We start from the raw sequence: 25,000 nt of genomic DNA, 5'->3' as shown, positions 1-25,000 counted from the left end.
CTCCTGGGCCTGGAAAACTGCAGCCAGAACTAGTTATCACTGAAAATGAAGTCTGACCAGAGACACATATTTGGTACTTTTCTTTGACCCTGTATTCTATTTTGGCTAAGTTGCTCAATATTCTGTTGGCCTTTACAAAACAGAAAATTCTGGAGAAACTCAGCAGGTCTGGCAGCATCTGTGGAGAGAAAAATGGTGATAAAGTTTCGATTCAAGTGACCCTGGACACTGGGTCACTGGACTCAGTGTTTTTCTCTTCACAAAATGCTGCTTGCCCTGCTGAGATTCTCCAGCACTTTGTGGTTTGGTTGAGATCTCCAGCATCCACAGTTTATTAAACAAAAAAAAAATGAAAGAACTGTGGATGCTGGAAATCAGAAACAAAAACTGAACTTGCTGGAAAAACTGAACATGTCTGGCAGGTTGTGGAGAGAAAGCAGAGTTAATATTTTGTGCCCAGTAACCCTTCTTCAGAAGAAGGTTCCATTAACTCTGTTTTCTCTCCACAATGCTGCCTGACCTGCTGAGTTTTCCCAGCAATTTCTGTTTTTGTTCCACAGTTTTTTGTCTTATATTATTCTCATGTATTTTATTGCTGATCTGCACTATCTGAACTGGCCTTTCTCCTCACTGATGTCTGTCAGACTTTGGGCAAATTGATTTTTTCCACAGATATATGTATCAATCAGTGACTCCATTTGATGTCAAGCTTTTTGAACTGTTTTGGAACATTTCTAAGACACCTGATAGGTTGTTACTTCATAGAAATTTCTTGCGTTCTAGACAGCCTTCTGACCAACTTAAGAAAAGTAAATAACATAAAGGAAAGAATAACTCTGTTTTTATAGCCAGGAAGGATATTCATGATCTAGAACTGAATGAATATTGCTGAGAGCAATTTATCTACCTGATACACTTTGCATATTGATGCCTGAAATGTTTCCTTCCTTTATGACATCTCCCCCACCTGCTGTTCTTATTGCTAATTCAGTTCTAATTTCAGCTAAATTATAGAAAGTTTTGTGCTGTGGATTTGTGTGAATGAAGAGCTAATTTGAGACTGTTAGAAACACAGTTAGGTTCATTCATGTTTTAAAGAAAACTTTGCACAGAGAGAGAGAGCTCTGTTAGTTTCTGGAAGCTACTGCATCAGTTAAGCTGATTTCCTCCCACCACAGTAATATCTTTAGGATTTCACTACAGTTTTCATATTGTGTCCATTTGTACTGCTAGAAGCTTTCCAGTACAATTATCGTGTTTTGGCTGTCCAAACCAGATTATGGCTGGAGAAAGCATTTTCATCCTGAAAAATAGAACTTATTGTGGGAACTAAATATGGTCAATTATTTTTATGGCATTCCTCCATCTGCTGTTTTAACAGACTCATTAACTATTCAATACCAACCACTTAGTGTCTTTGCTAAAGAACAATCAGGAGTATCGTGCAAATGCACTATGCAGTTGACTGCAATTATTGCCAACAGCTTTATCAAATACTGATGTTACACCTTTGACACTATTGCAGCAATTTTGAATGAAGTGTTACAAATAAGACTTAGCTTTATCTTGAGCTTTTCCCAATCATGGGTACTTGAAAAGACACCATATGTGCCTAGTGACAGTACTGTGTTGAAATGTCATGACCATTGTCATTAATAGATTGAGTATGATTCAATGTAAATGCTCCAGTTTCCTGGGTTAAGTGCTGATTCTGTCTTGGCTGCAAATGTGTAAAGTTAGTTCAGGTTTCAGGTGGAAGGTGAGTAGATAATTTCTCCTTCTTGTTTCTTAGTTTCAACTTTTGTGTGCTTTTGTACATATGTGTATCTCTCTTTTTGCCTCTGTTTGACTCTCCCTCCCTCTCCCCATCACCTCTTTCTGTCTGTCTCTCCTTTTGTCTGTTTCTCCTCCTCTATTTCTGTCTGTCTCGCTGTCCCTTTCTCACTCTGTCTCTCTCTTCCTCTCTCTGTCTTTTTCTTTCCCCCTCACTTTCTCTCTCTCACTCTCTTTCTCACACATGCACGCACGAGCTCACAGTACATGCACACACTTGTGTCTGTCTCACATGGTGTTTTCCCTTGTTGAATTGTTGCTCTATTGAACTCTGCTCATATGTCTCCTACTATAAATTATTCTTTCCTCAAACGTCTAGGACGCAATAGTGTCACTCTTTCTTCTGCCGATCTGTAAGCTTTGAGAAGCCCAAATTTCACATTAGCGAATTATCATTTACATATTTTGCCTCAACAACACGTATTTTCCGTAGGAAACCTCTCAGGGTCCTTCACAGGATAGTAGTCAGTCTAAGGTTTGCCTCTTCCTTGTTGTTAATTTCATTCCATGGCGCCTCGGCCTGTAGGCTTAGTTTTTCTACATTGGAAATAGTTGAAAATGCCAAAGGTGCTCCTTCTGCCTGTTTCAGAGCAAACGTTTGATCTCACAGTTGAGGGGTCGGATCAGTGAGTTAGAAGCAGACCTGGCTGAACAGCAGCACCTGAAGCAACAAGCATTGGATGAGAATGAGTTTTTAAAGGCTGAACTCGAGGAGGTGAAGAAAAGACAAGATGACACAGAGAAAGCCCAGAAGACCCTCACAGAGATCGAACGTAAGTTAAAGTTTTTTCTGAAAAATTGGGAGGTTTGCCCACTGGTCTGTATATTCAAAGCTAATATTTTGAACTGAATTGAATTGAATTAGGTTTACTGCCACATGTACTCACATGAGTACTGTGAAAGGTTTATAAGTCACCACTTACGGCACCATCTTGGGTACAAAGGTATTCCCCCCTCCCCAGGTCCAGAATCTTAGGTACAAAGCAGAAAAATAAGGAAAACAAAGTTTAAAAGGTAGAAAAACAGAGGAACACAGTTAACAGTTGAACACCACAGTCCATCTCACAAAGGCTCGACCTGCACCCGCTTACCACCCCGGGGTGCCTGCTTTCACCGCCTTGCAGCCTGTCCCTGTTACTATCACTGCCGAAAAGAAGAAAAAAGATGAAGATGAAAGAGAAAAGGAGAAAGAAGGATGTGGCTGGCCTTGTGCTGGGGAGCAGATAGGCTCAGGAGCCCCAGAACACTGCCTGCCCTGCTGCCACTGCTATCTTGGAGTACCATTTTGCTTCTGTGTATTCTGTAAATGTGATGAATATCATTTAAAATCCTGGGTCAGTGTGAGTTCTGTGATTGTGGAGCAGAGGGATTTGATCTCAATTAAATGGTGAAGTTTAAGCATTTTGGTGTTTAAGAACTGCTAACCCACAGTAACAGATTATAGATGGGACAACTTTGTTTCTTATTTCCCAGGGAAAGCTCAAGCCAATGAACAAAGATACACAAAATTAAAGGAGAAGTACACTGAATTGGTTCAGAATCATGCAGATCTGCTGCGGAAGGTAAGTTATTTTAGTGTAGCTGGATAATGTACATATAAAAATGAATTTTCGATGGGTATAGTGATAGTATATATGATGGAGAACACTGCTGCAGCATTGAAGCAACTCTACACAAGCAAGGTTATACAAATCATTGCTTTTGAGTCAAATTTGTGAATTAGTATTTGTTCATGCAACAACTTTTAAAATCCGTAGATGGCCTGAAGCACTTTCTTGTCAGTGAAGTACTTTTGAAGTGTAGTCAACGCTGTATGTGGCAATCAGTTCGTACACAGTGAGTCTCACAATGGTGATGAAATAAATGACCAAATCAGTAGGTACTGTTTGAGGATAAGTGTTAGCCAGGAAAACTCCCTTGCTGTACTTTGGTTATGTCGTAGGATAATCTTATGTCCACCTGCAACACTAAGCATTCTGTGACACACCTCTGGAACAGGTGGGACTTGAATCCAGACCTTTTGGCTTATTAAGTCACAGGAGGAAGACAGGACTTGCGACAATGCCTTGTTCCCTTCATACTGCATGATGTGCTCAAGCCTCTGGCGGTGGACCTGAATAATCATCCTCCTGACTGAGGCAAGCTTGCTATCAGTTGAGCTGTGGAGAGTGAAATGTAGACCTGTGGCAACTGTTGGTTTGGTGTTGCTTTGCCTTTGTTGGTGCAAAGTGATGGATCACTGTCCTTTTGCTGAAATTAGTACAGATTTCACTGAGATTGGGGTATCTGGAAGTCCCTGAGATGGTACGTGGGTTGAAATTTCGACAGCTGATCTTAGAAAAGGACCAATGATTTTGTTTAGGACCCACTGTCTGCTTATCAACAATAGTTGGCATTTAAACTTTCCATGCTTTTCGGCAGCCAACGGTTCACACCAGTCCTTCTGTGCATAGATTGATGTGATACATGGTTTCCACCTTGGCAGAAGAGATGGGAATTATTGGAGGGTGGGAGATGATGTTTTGCCATGTTTTGTAGGTCTCTTACAGTGAGCCTCAACTGACAAAAGTACTTAATATGTTAGTATACCTGTTAGTGTCTCTCTTTATTTGTTTCTCTCAGAAACTGAGGATCGATGACGGTGTTTTGATCTAGTAGTGTCAAGTGCAATCTCAACAGGTACAATTCCGAGACATGTTTTTGCTAACTGATAATTTGGATCAACTTTTACTATTTGGAATCATTACTCTATTGCAAGCTACCTCCCCTCATGACATCTGGTTGAGGCCCATGCAGCAATTACTTATCAGCCAGAATTAATTCATTTTTCTGTTAATAATTAAAGTTTTGAGGCATTTTGTTTCACATCTGTTTTCACTGAAGTGGCAAGGTGTTTCTGTTTATTTTTATTTGCCTTTTTTCATCCATAACTCATTAACTTGCACTTCAGTTATTTCTGCATTCTTGTTTATGTGTGCTATATCCTGGCAAAGTTCCTTGTTCTAACATGTGATCTTGAATCCCTCCAGTTATCTTGTAAGCTTTCCTGCCTGAGCTGGAGAAAGAAAATATGTACCTCTCCCTCAGCACCCCTCTGTCTTCCACCAACTCTGGTGTTGCAGGCAGTGACACTGGGCAGAATTATATTGTTTATTTAAATGAAGTGCAAAAAATTGGAGATGATCAATTTTCCCCAATTATCAGAGTTCCGTACAGACCTATTTGTACATTAAATCAACTGTTCCAATATGTGGACGTTTTATAATCAAAGCCTTTATGGTTTTATTTTAAGGTTAAAGCCACCTTGCATGTGTTTGAATGTGCTTGCATTAGATGCTGGTATTTGATTTTAACAGGTGGAAAAGTATTCTATTGTACAAAAGAGGAAGATAGAACTGTTAAACTGTGGAATTCAGAAGCTAAGTTAAAATACTACAAGTCTGTGTACAAACAAATACAACATCTGTGTCAGAAGACTCAGTGATAGGTAATACCCACTTGCCCTCTCGTTTTTTTTAAGTGTCAGCCAAGCACCATGGGCTTGGGAGGATAAAGCAGGGGTGACCAGTTCAGTGGACATTCATGTTTCTTACAAGCCAAAAGCACTCCAGAGGGGTTTTCTTTTAAAAAGAAGATTGATACGTTTCCAGAGGAGATGCTTTGAGGTTGAAGCCTGCAGTTTGTCAAAACCAAATGATGAGGCTGCATGGCTTCAGTATTTTAACCTGGGGGATTGTGTGGGGATGCTCCAGGAAATACAGACAACTATTTATGGAACTGAGTAAGCCAATGAAAGGTTTCAGGAGTTTGGCCGTCGCTGTTTAAACACTTATTTATCAGACTTGACCCACTGTTTGTGTTTAGCTTAACTACAGCATTTCATGTTGTCTGTTCTGTTGGACAGGAAACAGCTCCATACTGGGAATGGGCAGTGGCAATTTATATATGCCTCTGTGCAATTTAGCAAGGAGAAAGATGAGCACAGAAGAGCTAAAGGAATTGGAGGGGAGGTGGGGTGAGACATGGCTGAAGAGATGGATATTTTTCAGATGCTTTTGAAAGTATGTAGAGTATCAAAACAGCAGGACAACATATTGAAGAGAGATAACACGCTAACACAGGTTGTGTGATGAAAGAAAAGTCACTCGTTGAAGATGATACAGAGATCGTAGGGTGCAAACAGTACTCTGGCATTAGAAGGACAGGATTTAGACTGGAATATAAGGCTGGAAAGCAGATTATCATTGTGATATGATTAGATAAAGCTGGAGACTAGATATTCAAGAATGATGTGATCAAAATATCTGCCCATCTGCCATACTGGAACTAATCCCATCCGTTGCTCCTTGATTAATTTTGTGACTTATTTATTTTATTGCGCTTGAATTTTAACTTGTGTATACATTTCTAAATTTTCGGTACCCATGCCTTAGATTCCCTGAGAACAATAAGTCACTGTGGTGATGCTGGCTATCACAATTGGAGCGACGCCCAGACCCCTTCAATATTTGTAGAGTAGACATGCCCTAATGTAGTTGAAGACAATGTAAAGTTCTTTTTGAGAAGTAGATCAAATCTCCAGTAGCTGAAGCCTGATGACTGAGCCAACGTTATAAATAAAGATGCACATGTTCCCACTTCCTGATGTGAAAATCTCACAGTCATTTGTGAACGCTTGTGGTTGTTGCCAAGGAAAAGCACAGGGTGTTATGTGGCATGAAGGGGTTCGGTGGTTGAGTCTACACATGGAATTATAGAGAGATATTCAGCCTGTGACTCCATAAAGCCTCTCCATTCATAATGATAGATTGTTACACTGTGGGCTTTTGCCCAATACTTTCCTTCATTTCCCCAGTTCAAGCACAGTTTAAAGAAGCTGTCCACTGAAACCTGGATTTTTTTCCTAGAGTCAATGCATTTTAAAACCCCAGGCCTAAAAATGAACCTTAAGCCTAATGTTGGAGACTATGCACTATGCCCATCACAACTTTCTGAAGGTTGGAAGCCAGATCACGCGATATCACCAACCCACTATGCGCTGACTTTAGTTACAAGGTGAAATAAGCAAAACAAAAACCAAGACATAAAGCAGAACAAAGACCAAATTCATACAATAACTGAAATGGTCTGTTTGCTTGAAACAAGAAGAGAAAGCGTGAATTCTTGAACATTTGGCAGTTGTACTGTGTTCTGGCTCAGCTCTTACTATTCACTACAAAGCTGCTCATCATCCTTTCTGAACATCCTGCAGTATGCAATCTATATGCACTTGGGTGGGAAGCTACTTTATTCCCAAGGTGACTGTTCTGAGGCAGATCATTGTGAAACTGGATCACTTGATACTTATCAAGGTCCTTGAATCAAGTATGAAGTTAAAGCTTTTAAAAGTTTTGTGCATCTAGAGTATCACAAAATGCTTAAAACAGAGCCTGTTTTGTGCAAAGTCGAACAAGTCTATAAGCTGTTGGTGCACTGTATTGTTTAGCAATTCGGAGCAACCAAAATACTTGGGCATTTCATTAGAGAGCCAACAAAACCTGAGTAGCACCAGTCCTAGCATCATGCATGGGTTCTTTACATCAGACTGATTTCCTGTAAATATTGTATATGCTAATTTGACATGGCAATAGTAACTACACTTCAAACGTACATCACTGGGTTCCAAACAATTTGGGACTTTCTAAGCTTGTGAATGATGCTACTGCAAGTTTTATTTTGTATTTGTATATAAGCATATTGTTGTAGTGTTAGATTGGTGGTTAGACTAGGATCCTGTGTCATTTTCAATGGTTTGGCTTATAAATGTTAACACTGCGAAACACTCTGCTACGGTCCGAAAGCTCATGATTTCAAATAAATCTATTGGACTATAACCTGATATCGTGTGACTTCTGACTTTGTTCACCCCAGTCCAACACCGGCACCTCCACATCTTGAGTTCATATGGTTTAAATATGCAAGATAAGATAAAGGCTAGGCAGAATGCACCATCTACTGGCTACAAGTGGTAAGACTCTTTGGGATGAAGGAGTAAAATGAACTTTGTAATTTGAGATATGAATAAGGCCAGCAATTTGTCACGGTGTGTTATTCTCCGACAGATTTCTCCAGTATATCTTTTCTGGCCTTCTTTTCTATGCTACAGAGGATTAATTTAATCAGGATATTTCAGAATGGCTGTGCTGCCTGTGTGTTTCAGCTTGTCTCGTATTGAACGAATTTTCCAAGTGACTAGTCTCACTGAGCTGTTTTCATCAGCTTCTCTAGCAAAACTGAAATTTAATGGTGGATGTCCACTGATCTTTTCTTGAATCAGCAAGTCATTATCAACTAGAAACTTCAGTCTCTCCTGGCTTGGCTGCAAGACAGAATATTAACACTTTAAATATGCCACTGATAATGCCAATGAGACAAAAGTTGTCCCATGTTTTTAGGGCCCCTGGCCTACCTGGTTCAGGATTTGGAGAAGATCATCTTGGCTTTAGTTTAAACCATACCTGAAGCAGAGAGGACACCAGGCAGATCGTCATGAAGAGAAGAAGGGCAAATAAGTGGCAAAAGGGTCCACGTTTCACAAGTGGACATTGATTAATTTGGCTTGAGAATCGAGACGTGCTTTAGGACGCAAAAATAAATTAATGATCAGTCACTCATAGAAACAAGGAAGATTGAAGTTGAACAAGGCCATTCGGCCCTTCGAGCCTGCTCTGCCATTCTTCACAATCATGGCTGATTGTCCAACTCAATAGCCAAATCCTGCTTTCTCCCCATAACCTTTGATCCCATTCGCCCCAAGTGCTATATCTCGTCACCTCTTGAATACATTCAATGTTTTAGCATCAACTACTTCCTGTGGTAATGAGTTCCACAGGCTCACCACTCTTTGGGTAAAGAAATGTCTCTTCGTCACCGTCCTAAATCATCTACCCCGAATCCTCATACTGTGACCCCTGGTTCTAGACACACCCACCCCTGCACCTACCCTGTCCAGTCCCAACCAGTCCTGTTAGAATTTTATAAATCTCTATGAGATCCCCCCCAGCATTCGCCTGAACTCTAGTGAAAACAATCCCAAACTAGTCAATCTCTCCTCGTACGTCAGACCCACCATCCCCGGAATCAGCCTGATAAATCCTCGCTGCACTCCCTCGAGAGCATCTTTCCTCAGAAAAGAATAACAAAACTGCATACAATATTCCAGGTGTGGTCTCACCAAGGCCCTGTACAACTGCAGCAACACATCCCTGCTCCTTTTCTCTTAAAACTCTCGCAATGAAGGCCAATGTACCATTTGCCTTCTTTACCGCCCGCTACACCTGCATGCTTACCTTCAGCAACTGGTACACAAGGACGCCCAGGTCCTACTGCACACTTCCCTCTCCCAATTTACAGCCATTCAGGTAGTAATCTGCCTTGCCTTCTTGTTTTTGCTTCCGAAGTTAATAGCCTCACACTTATCCAAATTATACTGCATCTGCCATTGATTTGCCTACTCATCCAACCTGCCGAAATCATGCTGAAGGAATTCTGCATCCTCATCACAGTTCACCCCCCACCCAACTTGGTATCATCTGCAAACTTGGAGATTTTACATTTTGTACCCTCATCCAAATCATTAATATACTCTATGCTGGAACTCTTCACTTCAACATGTCTGACTGCCGTCACTCTTCTGTGATTTTAAAGGACTGCACCCCCTATCCAAAGACTCCTCTTGGTCATATTATTTTCCCCCACATATCCCAACCTCTTCTGACTCCCTGCCTCCTTCCCTTGTATCTGGTCCTTTTGTTCCTTGCTGTGTAACATGATGAACTATCTCCTTTCACATAAGGAATGCTGTGAAAGTACAAACTGTTGAGGAATTAATGTGTCTAAACCAAACCCATTTGAGTAGTCTCTGTGCAGGAGGGTGCACAGTCTTCCTGAATGCTTTTCTGACCTGCAGCTCTCTGTGGTCCCAAGTTTAATGGATTTGTGAGAGATGATGTGATTCCTGATTGACCACTGTGAGCTGACACAATGGAAACTCTTGTAAATAAAAATACATCGTGACAAACATCTCATAACCACTTCACTACAGCATTTATTTTAATCCCACTGTACTCTGGCCAGATCTGGTATTTGCAATCCATCTTCAATTTGGGTTTTTTTCTCGAACTTATATCCTCTGCTTGTGGCTAAACCGTTGGCTGAAGCACATCTCTGTCTACAAACCAAAATCATTTTATTCCCTGCTATCCCTGAACTGTTACTTTGAGAAGGAAATTGGATATATCTATGGGAAAAGAAAATACTTACAGAATGATAAGGAGAGAGTTGGATCTAACTTGTATATTTTCACAATGCTGACATAGCCAAAACGGACAGAAGGGCTGCCTTTGTGTTGTAAGATTCTTTAATTCATGCGCTCAGCTGATGAATCAAATAAACTAGTTGATCTCCTACAGTTCTCATGCTGGAGTGAAGACCTATAAACTGTTGAAATTTTAAAATATTATTTGCAACATATAACATAATATTAATTACGAAGTGAACAGAGCAGTTGGAACCAAAAAAAAATAAATGCAACATTGTGGACATGTGAACAATAAGCTAATGGAACAGTGAGGTTAGTTAATTCATTCAGTTGGAAGCACATGAGAAAAATGATAAATGGAACAATTGACACCTGCCTTGCATCTTTTCTATAATTTTTGCTTCCTGCCCTTCTGTCCATAAACTGATTTTCACTGCTTTCATCTCTATGGCTATTTGGAAAAAGTTAAATAAAAAATGTTTCTGAAACCTCTTCAGTGAAAAAGAAGCACCCTATTGTTTACTAAAATACTTAAATGGTTACATTGCACAGCATGGAAAGTTAGAATACTCTTGAGAATTAATTTCTGATCTTGAAATTTAGTGATAAAATAAAAAGGCTGATAGAAGTAAATTTCTCAGTTTGAATGAAAGAAACAGATCAAATTTGGAATTGAGCAGGAAAATAGGTCATTGACCAGTGATCCCATGAAGGTATCACAGGCCCAAATGTGAGGCATATAAATCTGTCTGAGATGCCTGGCAGTTCCCTTGGCCAAAATTGCAGAAAGTATTGTCGAAGGCAACAGTTTACTGAGGAGAATTACTGTACTATTGTAGATGTTTGTAGACGATAACATTCCCAGTGTTGAAGTAAAGCAGGACCATAAATCCAAACTGGAAGAGTAGCATCTGCAGATTTTTTTGTAAAGTCTGCAAATTTTGTAACGTTAATAATGGATTTCTCAAATTAAATACAAATCATTTGAATGAAGAAAGGTATCAGAAACAGGCATTGATTAAAATAGGCACTATCGAAGTTAGAGAATTAAATAAATAAAGACATTTCTTGCATATAATTGAATTAACGCCAACTAATTAAGTAAGTGATATTGGATGCCTGGATTGACTAGCAAGGAGGACCTGTAATTATAGATAACGTAGTTAAAATCCAAATCAATTAATCAATGGAGCAATAGTTTAATTGGCTGTAGAAATGATAATCTGCGAGACAGACCAAAGTTTAACAATGGTATTTGACGTTAGGAGCCTTGCAAGGTGAATCATGGTTAAAAACTTGACTTTAAAAGGATTTCAAGTACGTTGGTAGCCATGTTACACCAGATATGATGGATGTTATTCCATATATAACCAAAGTGTCAGATAGTTTGAACTGAAAATGTGGCATAAGATGTCCTTGCAGATGCGGTGTTATTGTAAGTAAATGACAGTCAGGTTTTTAACCCCTATGTTTAGCTTGCATTCAGTATGTTTTTCCTGCCAGCTCACTTCACTCCTCTCTTTCCTGAAGTTGCAGACCTTTGCTGGGACAGAGTTCAGAGGCAGCCTGTTTGAATCTAGACAGCAAACAGCAGTGCAGTTAATGACGCATCAGGTTTGACCAAGACTAGTTGAATTCTGATTTGATATCCAAACTTGCCACCAGGCATCAGGGAATAATGATCAGGGCAGAGTTTATTCTTCCCTTCACCCTCCTGCCCCCCTTCCTTTCCACACCATTATAAAGCCCAGAGTTGCAAGTGCATTCTAAGTAATGGCATAGTTTAAATCTCATGATTCAGTGTAAATGAAGGATGAATCTGGAGGCTTCCTTTCTATGGGCTTGTCAGTCTATTCAGTGGCCATCAGAAGGCTTGCTACATTGTTAATGGGACCAGTGGTACTGCAAACTGTGCTGCCATACTGATGGTAGTCTGCATTGTATTCTGTTGTCAGATGATGTGGTGAGCACATGATTGATATGAGTATGAGGCGAGATGAGCAGTTTGGTGTCACTCAGATTTTGGATGAGTGTCAATGCAAGGACTCTGGGGAGAAATTTTCTGATGAAGGGTCTAGACCCGAAACGTCAGCCTTCCTGTTCCTATGATGCTGCTTGGCCTGCTGTGTTCATCCAGCTCTACACCTTGTTATCTCAGATTTTCCAGCATCTGCAGTTCCTACTATCTCTGGGGAGAAACCTAACAGGATTGTAAATTGACTCCGTTTAGCTTTCCTCTTGAGTTGTGCTTGCCTGCGATTTGTCTTATTGCCTGTAACGCTGTCCCTTATGTAACAGAGAACAGTTCGCCTTCGTATGCAAAGTTGAAGGAGTCTGAGGATCCTTTTGCACTGAGTGGCTTCGTTCTGTTTAGGTGGTACATTGACTCATTGAGTTACAACGGGTGCTGGCATAATATCCAAGAAGTAGAAGACTTGGCCCTCTCAGTGATTCCAGAGTAATGGAATTCTATTCCACATTTAATAACAGCAACTTCCTTTTATATAGCCATGTTAAGAGAACTGGTGAAAGATGTGAATGTTTTCATGATGCATGTTTTCATAACATGGAATGCCTTGAAATGGCGTTGGAAGAAAAAAATAGTGGATGAAAGAAATATTGCAGGGCCACAGGAAAATAACAGGGGAATGGAAATAATTGGCAGACTCTTTCAAAGAGCTGGCACAGAAGGGTCTAGGCCCAAAACGTCAGCCTTCCTGCTCCTCTGACGCTGCTTGGCCTGCTGTGTTCATCCAGCTCTACACCTTGTTATCTCAGATTCTCCAGCATCTGCATTTCCTACTATCTCTGGCTCAGATATGATGTGTTGAATGGCCCCTTCACTGCTGTCTGATTGCAGTAAATACTTCACAGTGAGATTTCTAAAGAGAGTTTTGAACTGAGGAGAGAATGTGTTAAAAGGGTCTGGGATAATGGTGTTCTGGAGAGTTTGTTCAACAGTTCAGACAAACAACTGAGAATGATGCATGCTGGTGAAATTTGCTCAGAGATAGCTCGAGTTTCTCTGAACCAGGGTGTGCTCTGTCTGTATTCTCTTGCCCCAGTAATGCTTGAAAGTGCAAACTGATTACCCAGCTGTGCCCTGACCGACATGTTCCTGCTCTAATTTACACAGAATGCAGATGTAACAAAGCAAATGACATCCTTTCGTCAAACACAAGAGGACATGGAACAGGTGAAGAAGGAGCTAGAGGAAACTGTGCATCAGTTGAAGGAAGATATTCAGCAAAAAGTGAGTGTATCTCAGATCTCAGTGTATCAAGAGAAATCCCTTTCCAATGTTGCTTGATCTCAAAGCCTGTGTAACTTTGCAAACTGTTGCAATAATTTCGGTCCAACTCAGTGGGAGACTGATCTTTTGCACTACTTCTGTGGAGGGATTAATTTGTGCATCTTCTTTTTCCTCTCCTCTTCCATGGTGTTGGGGTATTGTTCCACCTTCATCCCCTAGTTCCCTGCCAACTAACCTCCCTAAACAGGCCCACCTCTCCCAACTCTCACTTCCTTTATGATCCTTTCAAAATGTATCCCTTTGACCAAACACTTGATCACCTGTTCTAACGTGTGGCTCAGTGTCACATCTTTTCTGGTGACATTCCAATAAAACACCTTGAGATATTTTTACCATTATCACAGGCATGGTATATATACAAGCTGTTGCTTGTGTGAGCATGGGCAGGGGATATTGATAGGATCTTTGATCTGCAGTCGTATGAAATCCTGGCCACGCACAGGCAGTTTTGTTAGAGACTCCTGCAGTGTGCTGTGGTCAGGTATGTTTCTGGTGGTAATGGACCATATGATGGCAATGATGGGCAGGTGTGCAAAAGAGATTTTTTTCCCCGAGACAGAAGCCTGTTTTCTTCTGTGGTTTTTCAAATCTTTCAACAGGTGTAAAGTCACAGTCAGTCTGATGGTTTTCTAGCTGATAAATTTCTCATTCCTGAAACTACAGGATCAGGAGCAGAGTTGTGTCCTAGAAGCTCTGCAGAAGGAACTGAAATCGAGAAATGAGGAGGTAGAGTCTCTGAAAACTTCACATGCGGACTCTGAAAAGGTGAGATGGCAATTACTATCCTCCAAAATTAAAGACCCACATTTGCAAATTTACTCTTTTTATACGTCTTTACCTTCTCTTGTTGTGTTTTTCTTTAAATTCTAAACTTGCTACTCATCTTCCCAATTTGGAGGTGCTCCAATGGTATTTCAGGACTGTATTGAGATTTTGGAGAGTTTCTTCAGGTGACAACTACCTTTTCCACATCCAAGCAGTCTGGAGGTGGGGAGTTTGCTTTGTGAGTGGGAAGGAGGAAGGTTCCAAACTTCTTGTGTACACAACTTTAGCTTCCTCAGTGGAGCTACATTTTAAAAAGCAATGTTCAGGTCATATCCAGATTGCTGTCGTTCATGTTTGGAGAATCAATTCAGGATGAACCCCAATGGTCTGAACCAATAACCTCAATCTTTCGTGAATGTTGCTAGTATTTTGTGAGCTCATTATTGCGCTTGATTCTCATGAGAGTGAGCTGATCCTTGATGATAAGGTTTCAATTCGAGTCTATGTCTCAGCAGTTCTGCAGTGAGTGTGATGTTTGCTGAATCAGGCTTGAAACTTGCAATAACAGTTGTATTTATTTTATAGCTCAGCAAGGCTCTCAAAGGGGAAAAATAGATCATTTGAGTTTTGGAAAAGAAGCATTGCAGTGGGTAGAGCAAAGGAGTTGATTCACTGATCTTCCTGATTGAAGGAAGCTTTGTTGAAACTTGTAACCAGAATGAGAGTAATCTGAATTTAGATCCTCTGTCCTATCAGTCTACCTATTTATCTATGAACACTATGCTTACATGAACTATGACTTTTGCTAAGTGATTTTATTTGGTTAATCCTGCCTTCTGTTCCTTCATGAAAACACAAAGTACTAGAAATGCTCAACTGGTCAGGCTTCATTGTAAGGGCTAAGGCTTGGGCTTGAATTTTTACTTCTGAGATGGGAGTGTCCACCATGGATGTTTCTAGGCTCTACAAATCCAACTTGGGATAACACGCCAGAGAAATTGGAATTCTCATTCCACAGCAGCTGAGTTCTTTGAGAATTGGGCTAGATGCCCCCAGAATAAGTATAGAAGCTGTCAGAGGCAGGCTGGGCTGACATCTGCCTCAGTGCTCCAGCATTCTGCTGGCATTGTTTTCTTTTAAAAAAGATGTCATTAAACCAGCTATCTAGTCTTCACCCACACACACTCCTCATGGCCCTTTATAACCCCTACGCTAATTCATTGCAACTCCTGCTCACCCACCAGCCTCCAGTTGCCTTTCACTCACCATTCCAGTTAACCCAATGCCTCCCACAGGAAGCCCTGGGATCCACAGTGATATCTTTTACAGACCCATTGATTGCATGTGCATTTCTTCAATGACAATGTCCCTTATTAGAACAAACATTTCACTTGAGTGCAAAATCCCTTAAAGAAAGCAGCATGGGATTTGTTGTCAAATTCCTACTTTAAAGAGTCTATAACCACTAGGAGCTGTGAATCAAACTATGAAAAGGCAGGCACCTTACTATGGTAAATGGTTGTGAAATCGGTCATGCAGCACTAATCCAATAATGGTATTCTTCAGGCTATGTCAATAGATGGCATGATATAACAAGCTTTTTTTTAACATTCTTGGGATTCTTTTCAAAGATTCAAAGAGCAGGAGTTTTAAATGGCTTGACAGTGCCTTTTGACTGATGCTTTTGATGGTTTCTTTTGACATTTTTGAAAATTAATGACAGTCTTATGTCCATTCATGCTGACTTTTAACAATACCAAAGAACACCTGGCCTCTCCTAAAGGATAACTGACTCCCCAGAGATATCCCAGGTCCATATCGAGAGGTACATTATCTTCCCAGAATGCTATCCCAACACTTCAAAGAGCTCTGCAAAGTTTAGACCTGCTCATCCCGGGTCCAATCTGCACATCACGTTTCACGCACCTGGTTTGCAAAAATCGGATGTGGGTAGAGACAGCTGCTGATCATATATTGGCAACTGCCTTTATGGACCACACGTGCTAAAATTGACCTGTCTCAATTCCCACTCGCACAAAGATGGTGGATCCTATGTTTGGGACAGGACTTCCAATTTCAGCCTCCTCAGCCATTTTTGCAATGATGCTGAGACAGTCTGCTTTTGTAAAAATTCAGACCTTAAATTATGAGATCTGGAAGACGATGTTTGTTTTCTCTTGAGTATAAAAGACAAAGAGTGATCTAATTAAAATCTCTAAGATGATTGAAGGTCAGTTAGCTCAGTTGGCTGGATAGCTGATTTGCAAAGCATAGTGATGCCAACAACGTGGGTTCAATTCCTGCACTGATTACCAGAGAATCTCCTTCTCAACATCTCCCCTCGCTTGAAGCGCGGTGAGCCTCTGGACATCTCTTTCATGAGAGAGTAGTCCCATGGTCTGGTAAGACTCTGGCCACTTTACCTTTGATCTAAGATGATTAAAGGAATTGAAAAGGTATATTGGAAAAAAAATTGTTTCTTTTGATAAGGGAGTTCGGAACAAAAGGGCATAACGTTAAAATTGGATTTCTAAAACAGCCTTGAATGGCCTACGTCTGTTTCTATGTTCCCAGAGAGAAGCAAGTGTTCATGTTGCGGGTTTATGACCTCTCATTCAAACGTTATGTTCCTTTACCCATTCTACTTGATCTATCAAGTTTTCTGAGAAGTAAATAACAGTGTACAAACTGAATTCCAATTACAGTGCTGTAAAAGCATTCACTCTTTAAATTCATAAATGAAAGTGTACTTGGGTTTTTTTTTCATTATGGTATACACTTTACAATGCAACAACAATCTTTTTTTAAAAAAAATCAAACAAGGCAAAACCTGGTGGAAAACATACTTTTAGTTTCAGTAAATGACGTCACTTTATTCCTGTTGTACCTCTCCTGTCAGGTGAGCACAGGGATGGCATCAACAATCGAATCCCTGACGTCAGAGAAGAAGGCGCTGTCTGAGGCTGTGGATCAGAAGGAGAACATGTTAACTGCACTACAAGATGAGCTGCAGCAGCTAAAGGAGGCTCTGTCAGCAGAGAGGGACAATACCAGCCGAACAGTTGAGGGGCTGCAGAACCAGCTGAATGAAAAAGTATGCATTGAGTGATTCTGGTTAGGGTTCATAAGTCAAAGAATCCTTTAGTATTTGTTGAATATCTGAAGAACATACCCAGTTCAGTTGCACACTGAAATTAATAACCTGCCTGTGTTGCTCCTTTTGGTGGATCTTTAACATTCACCAGAAGAATTTAAAGCATTATCCTCATGACAACACTTCCTGACATTGCAGCATTCTCTGTGTATGACACTGAAGTGTTGATCTAGAGTTTGAGCTGAACTATTCAGCCATGAATGATGTACAACTGCATCGAACTGCCTTGTAAGGTTCCTTTGCTCCATCTTACTCTATGTCATAATTCACCCAATTTCCCCATCCCCAAACTGGGTGTGCGTATATCTGTAATATTGTATAACTGTACTTTGTTTTTTTTGTGCTGTGTATCTGGGCTGGGCGTACACATGTCAAATGTACACTGGTGGCTTCATGTGCTCTATATTATTAGGAGAACCATGAACAATCTCTGGAGAAGCAGCTACTGGATGAGCAGTTTGCTCTGCTGTGCTGTACTTTGGAGGAGGCAGAGGGAATTGTACAGGATGCACTCAGCAGGTTGGATGATCCCCTTCATGTTGGCTGCACAAGTTCTGCAGGTAAATACAAAAAACAAGTGGTGATGAGGCTGATCAGTGGTTGAATCAAAATTTAGATTAAATAGCTAATTGTTAAGGTCTGAGTGTGAAGTACTTTGAAGCTGATTTATGTGAAAGTTTGAGGTAGGAAACTTAGGGAGCAAGGAAACACATTATAGCTAGAATACAGTCCTTCCACCACAGTTCAAATGAAACCCAAAAAGAGAATAGTTGACTCCCATTAAATCATGACAGCTTGACATTGCTTAGCATGGCTGAGAAGAGCAAGAACCAGTGCTAGCCTTGTGAAAATTCACAATCAACTGAATTCCTGTTTCTATAGAAAACAAAAAATCTGAGTTCCAACATCATCATATTGATAGTTGAGGGATAGACAGCCAGGTCAGAACCAATAATTGCTTTTGCTGTTTCTCATGCCAGTGTCTCTCCTTGTAACCTGTTTGGACAGCCTAAACAACTTTAGGAATTGGTACTGAAACATTCAGGTATAGCGGTAGCAGACTGGCTAGTCAGGAAATAGATGAAATAACTTTGAATATTCAATTGACTAATTAGCCATCAGTGAAATCCTCCAGCAGGCCTTGTCATTGGTCTGGAACACCATAAACCAGTGAGGGGTGAGCTTTACCCCTGTGGAGCAGGAACTGCACACAGCAGTAACTGTGTATTGCTATTTGCATCACAGCTTGCCCTTGCTTGTAGAAACGGATGGAATCAGGAATGCCATTCTGATTGTCTCTTGGAGATAAACTCTGGCTTTGATAAAGATCAATTTACCAGAATCTGTTCCAAGCTTAGCATACAGAATTGCTGGCTTCATCTGGGTTTATACTATAATGTATTAAAGCAATGGGTGCCATAGAGAGCTAGTCCAGTGGAGCTGAACGAGACGAATTCCAGGGAACACAGGGCTGTCCTCCAGGGAGAAATTGTGGAGACTGGCACTGTATTGTTTAGCATTTAAATGAAAGAGAGGTGATCTTGATGAATAATACAAAATTCTTTAAGGACTGCTGAAAAGATGTTTACTTTTTATATTAGTGTACTAGTTCTGCAGGCAAATACAGAAAACAAGATTTGTGTAGGTTGTTCAGAGCCTAGCTTAAATTACTAGTCACATCCCTGGTATGACGATAATGCAGGAAAATGATATTGAGGTAGATCATCAGCCAAGATCTAAAAAGGCAGTGTAGACACAAGGGGCCGAATGGCCTACTCCTTCTGCTGCTACATTCCAATTAAATAATTCTTTAGCACCCACATATTTAATGAGGCTCAACACTGAAAGCCTTGCTTTGGAAAATTACCTTGTTTTTCAAAGGTTGTGTTACTTAGAGAATCAGGACAGGATACCTTTGGGGATTTTTTTCAATTCTTTAGACTCCAAGCAAAAATGTGATATCTTTTTGATATGGATTAAGCAACCATATGCTTAATATGGTTGATGCAGCTTTGTTAAGTTAGTGAGTGTAAATTATAACTGACTGGATTCCTTACTGCAATCATTTGCTTTCTGCAGATTATCTCATCACGAGAAGTCAGGCTGCACTGGATTCCCTCAACAGGCTACAGGGTGGACACGCACAGTATCTGTCTGACAGATCAGGTAGGATTTACGAAGTACACATGTGATAATCATTGATAAATCAAATCAATTGCAACTCAGTGTATTGGATGTGACTTTGTGCAGTTCATTTAATGACCGATTTTAATTCACTTTGACTGAAACAGACAGGGACCTCATTAGAATATTCAAAAAGGATCCTATTATATCAGCAGAATCTATTTTAGGTTGCCCATCATTGAGCACACTCAAGTATTAGGCAGAGTTAATTTTAGAACTGTAATTATTGGTTGTATTTAAGAGGACTCAGATCATTGGTATTGGTTTACTTTGGTTATTCACATGGAATTTGCTTCCTTGAGTATTTGTTCTAGTTCTTCACTGTTAACAAGTTCAGGACTTAAGATGGGTGTCAACCTAGTCGCAAGTTTGGATGCAGAAAGAGGAGCCACAGGAGTTGGACCAGCAGCTGGATCGTGGGGATAAGATGCTGCACATAAAGCCATACCAATTGCATCGAATTGATCGACCCAGAGTTACTTGGCTGGAATTGACTGGGCAGCAGTTTATAAGGAAGCTTCTCTGATCAGACAGGATGTCTCGGACCTGTGCAGTATCCTCCAGCATATCCAGAGCTCACTCTGCTAGATGGCCATGTGTTGCTGTGGCAATGCAGTTCATCATTTGCCTTGGATTCATTCCATGCTGCAACAGGTGACATTGAGAGGAGTAGTTAGTCTAGTCTGCGAATGCACCAAGGAAGTCACATGCTCCCTTTGCTCAGGTTAAATAGATCAGATTCCCAATTGACAATATCAGTCAACGCAAAACGGCTTTGAGATTTTCTGTAGGAGCTGGCTTTCCACAATTATCATAAGTGGACTAGATGGCATGCGTATAGCCATCTGGTCATCCAGCAAGATAATGTTCAATCAATATGAACTGAGCTACCGAATCATGCTGGTTTGTGCCCAATTTCCTGATTGAAAGATTTACTTTATCTAGCATCTTTATCAATCACAGGACATCCAAAATGATTTATAACAATCAAGTGCAGTCACTTTGTAATATAGGAAACGTAGCAACAACTTACACACAGCAAGACTCCCTCAAACAACAATCTGATAATGACCAGATCATCCATATGATGATATTGGTGGTGGAATAAATATTAGTCAAGGCATTGAGGCTTCTCCTGTTCTTTTTCAAATAGTACCAATGGAAATCCCCACTGGGGGAAATTTATTTCTCAGTTTAGTAAATCATTTAAGAGGTGGTACCTCTGGTAGTACAGCACTCCTTTGGTACTGCACTGGAGTGTCATCTTAGATTATGTACTTAAATTGTGGGAGTGGAGTTTGAACCAACAATTATTTCTGACATGGCAAGAGGGTTACGACACTCCATGATCAAGACAGTTTTGTTTCACAGCAGTCAATCAATCCCCGTTTTTCCACCCTCTTCACAATGTCAGGTGAGGGAAGATCAAATTGAGGTATTCAAGATGATAAAAGGTATAGATAAAATAGACGTAGATTAGATGCTCCCTCTTATGGGGCATTCTAGGACGAGAGGCCGTAGTTTTAGGATATGGGGTAGCAAATCTAAAACAGAATTGAGGAGAAACTACTACTCCCAAAGGGTGGTGAATCTGTGGAACTCACTACCCCAAAGTGCGGTGGATGCTGGGACAGTGGGTAAATTTAAGGAGGAGTTAGACAGATTTTTAATTGGTAATGGGTTAAAGGGTTATGGGGAGAAGGTAGGAAAATTGGGGTGAGGAGCATAGCAGCCATGATCGAATGGCGGAGGAGATTTGATGGTCTTCCACCTATAAAGAAGCCTTCATCTTTGGGCTAACTTTCAGATATGGGACCTGACGTTGCAGGCTTAGTCCGACTCCGAGGCTACACAGCAGGCAATGTAGAAACATAAAAAAGTGAATAGTTTAACAGAAGATGCAATAATAATCTTAGCATTATTTATATTTCTGTGTAGGACACTTTCTTAAATTTTTCTTAATTATTCTATTATTCTAGAAAGATGATGCTCCAGTGGTTTCAGCTGAAGGCCTCTGATGGACTGAAAGACTTGGAGAACATATACAAAACCAGAATTGGATTAGTGCAGAGATGGGACGAGTTTTGAGGGTTGGAGCCAGTTTCACAGATTGTCAGGAAGGATGTACTGGCCCTGGAGCGGGTTCAGGGGAGGTTCACAAGAATGGTCCCAGGAATGAGAAGGTTAACATATGAGGAATGTTTGAGGACTCTGGACTGTACTTGATGGAGTTTAGAAGGATGAGGGGATCTAATTGAAACTTACAGAATACTGAATGGCCTTGACAGAGTGGATGTTAGGAAGATGCTTCCATTGGTAGGAGAGACTAGGACCAGAGGGCACAGCCTTAGAGTAAAGGGAAGACCTTTCAGAACAGAGATAAGGAGAAACTCCTTCAGCCAGAGAATGGTGAATGTATGGAATTCACTGCCACAGAAGGCTGTGGAGGCCAGGTCATTGATTATATTTAAGATTGAGATGGATAGGTTCTTGATCATCAAGGGGATCAAGGGTTACGGGGAAAAAGCGGGAGAATGGGGTTGAGGAACTTATCAACCATGATTGAATGGTGGAGCAGACTCGATGGGTCGAATGGCCTAATTTCTGCTCCTATGTCTTATGGTCTTGTGGTCTTATGGCCTTAAAAGCAAGGGTGCACGTTGCAGCAGCAGATAAGCTGAGCCCCAGCAGAGGCAAGGAATTTAATTCAGGTCAAATGTAGCTAATGTTGTTGTCAGAGAGGATGTGCAGTTGGAAGTTAAGATCAGGCTCAAAGGCGAGCTGGAGCTGTGAACAGTGTTTCATCCTGAGACATTGTCTGGGAATCAGATGAGTTCATGTGAGGGAATAGCATTTGTGATCTAATCTAATGTTGTCCTATTGAATCATAGCATCTACAATGCAGATGGAAGCCATTCAGCCCATCGAGTCTGCACCAACCCTCTCAAAAGCATCCTACCCTATCCCTGTACTTGCACTTACATAATTAACCCACTTAGCCTGCACATTCCTGATTTTAGCATGGCCAGTCCACCTAACCTGCGCATCTCTGGACTATGGGAAGAAATAAGAGCACCCGGAAGAAGCCCACACAGACATGGAGAATGTGCAAATTCCACACAGTTGGCTAAAGCTGGAGCTGAACCCGGCTCCCTGGTGCTGTGAGGCAGCAGTGCTAACCACTGTGCCACTCCTGTATATGTACTGTAAGCACACTGGGAGAGCTGTCCTGACAAAACTTTGACAGGGAACACGAATCTTTTACTCCCATCACCTAATTGTTCTCTAAGAGAGCGGCTATTGCCTAGTCTACACTTATATGGGTGAATAATTTCCCATTTGTTTCAGTTAGATTAAATTTAAGGATTAAATCTTAGTAATTTTCAATTACAGCATCCACTAACTACTGAACAAAAGTACAAAACCAATCAAAGAGTCAGACAGGGCAAGTACTTGAGAATAGTTTATTAACTTCGAGGTTATCTTTAAACTGAATCAGAGGAAGCAAATAATTACCAGTTGCAATTAACTGACAAATGAATATTATCTGAGCTGTGTGTTCGTTCACCTTCCTCTGGGATGGCTCAGTGATTAGTCTCCTTCTGTGAAAGTGTCTTTTATTCTGCTTGAATTCTCTTCCTCAGGGTAAATCCATATATTTTGCTATCTGTTTCTGGAGTCACTGGTATAAATCTTTCCTTCAGCCAATCTGAAAAAAAATTGCACATTTAAGTGACACTCTTGGTCTTTATGCCACTCGCTGGTGGAACTCCGTTTCGGTAATTGCTTTTCATCTGTAATAGATGCATTTTTGGGATTTTTTTGTGGAACTTGTCTCTCTTAAGCTAATGTAGGTATCTAACAGTAAAGAAGCTTGGGAATCAGATGTGTGTCAAAGCACTCACTTGTGATCATGAGTGATTTAATCTGCACATAGATTTAGCAAATCAAATTAGCCATAATGCCGTAGAGGAGGAATTCCTGGAGTGTATACGGGACGGTTTTCTTGACCAATATGTGGAGGAACCAACTGGAGAGTAGGCCATCTTAAACTGGGTGCTGCATAATGAGAAGGGAATCATTGCCAATCTAATTGTGTAAGACCCCTTGGGGAAGAGCGACCATAACATGGTAGATTTTTTTCTCAGGATGGAGAGTGAGGTTGTTGATTCAGAGACTAGGGTGCTGAACCTTCATAAAGGGAACTACGAGAATATGAGTTGTGAGTTGGCTTTGAAAGATTGGAGAGAGTTACTTAAAGGGATGACAGTGGATAGGCAATGGCAAAGATTCAAGGAACGCATGGGGGATCTGCAATAACTGTTTATTCCTGTCTGTTTTGCAAAAGCAAAATGGGTAAGAGGGCCAATCCATGGCTTACAAAGGAAATAAGTCATAGTATCCGATCCAAGGAAGAAGCATACAGACTGGCCAAGAAAAATAATAAATCTGAGGATTGGGAGCAGTTTAGAATGCAGCAAAGAAAGACCAAGAGATTGATTAAGAAGGGGAAAATACAGTAGGAAAGTAAGCTTGCAGGGAACATGACGATTGACGCTAAGAGTTTCTATAGGTACATGAAGTGAAAGAGATTGGTAAAGACAAATGTAGGCCCCCGACAGTAGAAATGGGTGAATGTACAATAGGGACAAACAAATGGCTGAGGAACTGAATACATACTTTGGTTCTGTCCTCACAAAAGAGGACACAAATCAGTTACCAGAATTGTTGGAGGAGGCAAGATTTAGTGAGAAGGAAGAACTGAGGGAGATCGATATTAGTAGGGAAATGGTGCTGGGAAAATTGTTGGGATTGAAGGCTAATAAATCCCCAGGACCTGATCATCTACATCCCAGAGTATTTAAGAAAGTAGCTCTGGAAGTAGCGGATGCATTGGTGGTCATCTTCCAGGATTCTATAAACGCTGGAACAGTCCCTGCAGATTGGAGGGTGGCTAATGTCACTCCAGTATTCAAAAAGGGAGGTAGAAAGAAAACAGGTGAGAAAACATAGACCGGTGAGCCTAACATCGGAAGTGGGCAAAGTTCTCAAATTCATTGTCAAGGATTTTATATCAGAGCATTTAGAAAGCTGTGGCAGGGTCAGACAGAGTCAGCATGGATTTATGAAGGGGAAATCATGCTTGACACATCTGTTGGAATTTTATGAAGATGTAAGTAGTAGCATATTTGGATTTTCAAAAAGCATTTGACAAAGTCCTACATAAGAGATTAATGTACAAGATTAAAGTGCATGAGATTGGGGGAAGTGTATTGAGATGGATAGGAAACTGGTTGGCAGAGAGGAAACAAAGAGTAGGCATTAATGGGTCCTTTTCAAATTGGCAGGCAATAACTGGTGGGGTGCCACAGGGATCGTTGAAGGGACCTCAGCTATTCACAATATATATTAATGATTTGGATGAAGGAACAAAATGTAACATCTCCAAGTT

General features: G+C 40.7%; 1 protein-coding gene across 1 annotated transcript; it reads left to right on the top strand.

The window, feature by feature from the left end:
- Nucleotides 1-2,422: 2,422 nt before the first annotated feature.
- On the top strand, nt 2,423-19,530 carry LOC109911810 (huntingtin-interacting protein 1-related protein; the record flags this gene model as incomplete). Its single annotated transcript, XM_048593098.1, has 7 exons — nt 2,423-2,606; nt 3,307-3,395; nt 13,269-13,385; nt 14,109-14,210; nt 17,110-17,304; nt 17,777-17,924; nt 19,444-19,530. Coding segments are annotated over 7 exons (922 nt in total), but the record flags the coding sequence as incomplete, so codon positions are not given.
- Nucleotides 19,531-25,000: the final 5,470 nt, after the last annotated feature.

Source organism: Rhincodon typus, unplaced genomic scaffold, assembly GCF_021869965.1.
Source record: "Rhincodon typus isolate 14 unplaced genomic scaffold, sRhiTyp1.1 hic_rhity00002321, whole genome shotgun sequence".
Classification (NCBI taxonomy): Eukaryota; Metazoa; Chordata; class Chondrichthyes; order Orectolobiformes; family Rhincodontidae; genus Rhincodon; species Rhincodon typus.
The sequence above is the reverse complement of the archived record's forward strand: the minus strand, read 5'-3'. Positions and strand labels throughout refer to the sequence as shown.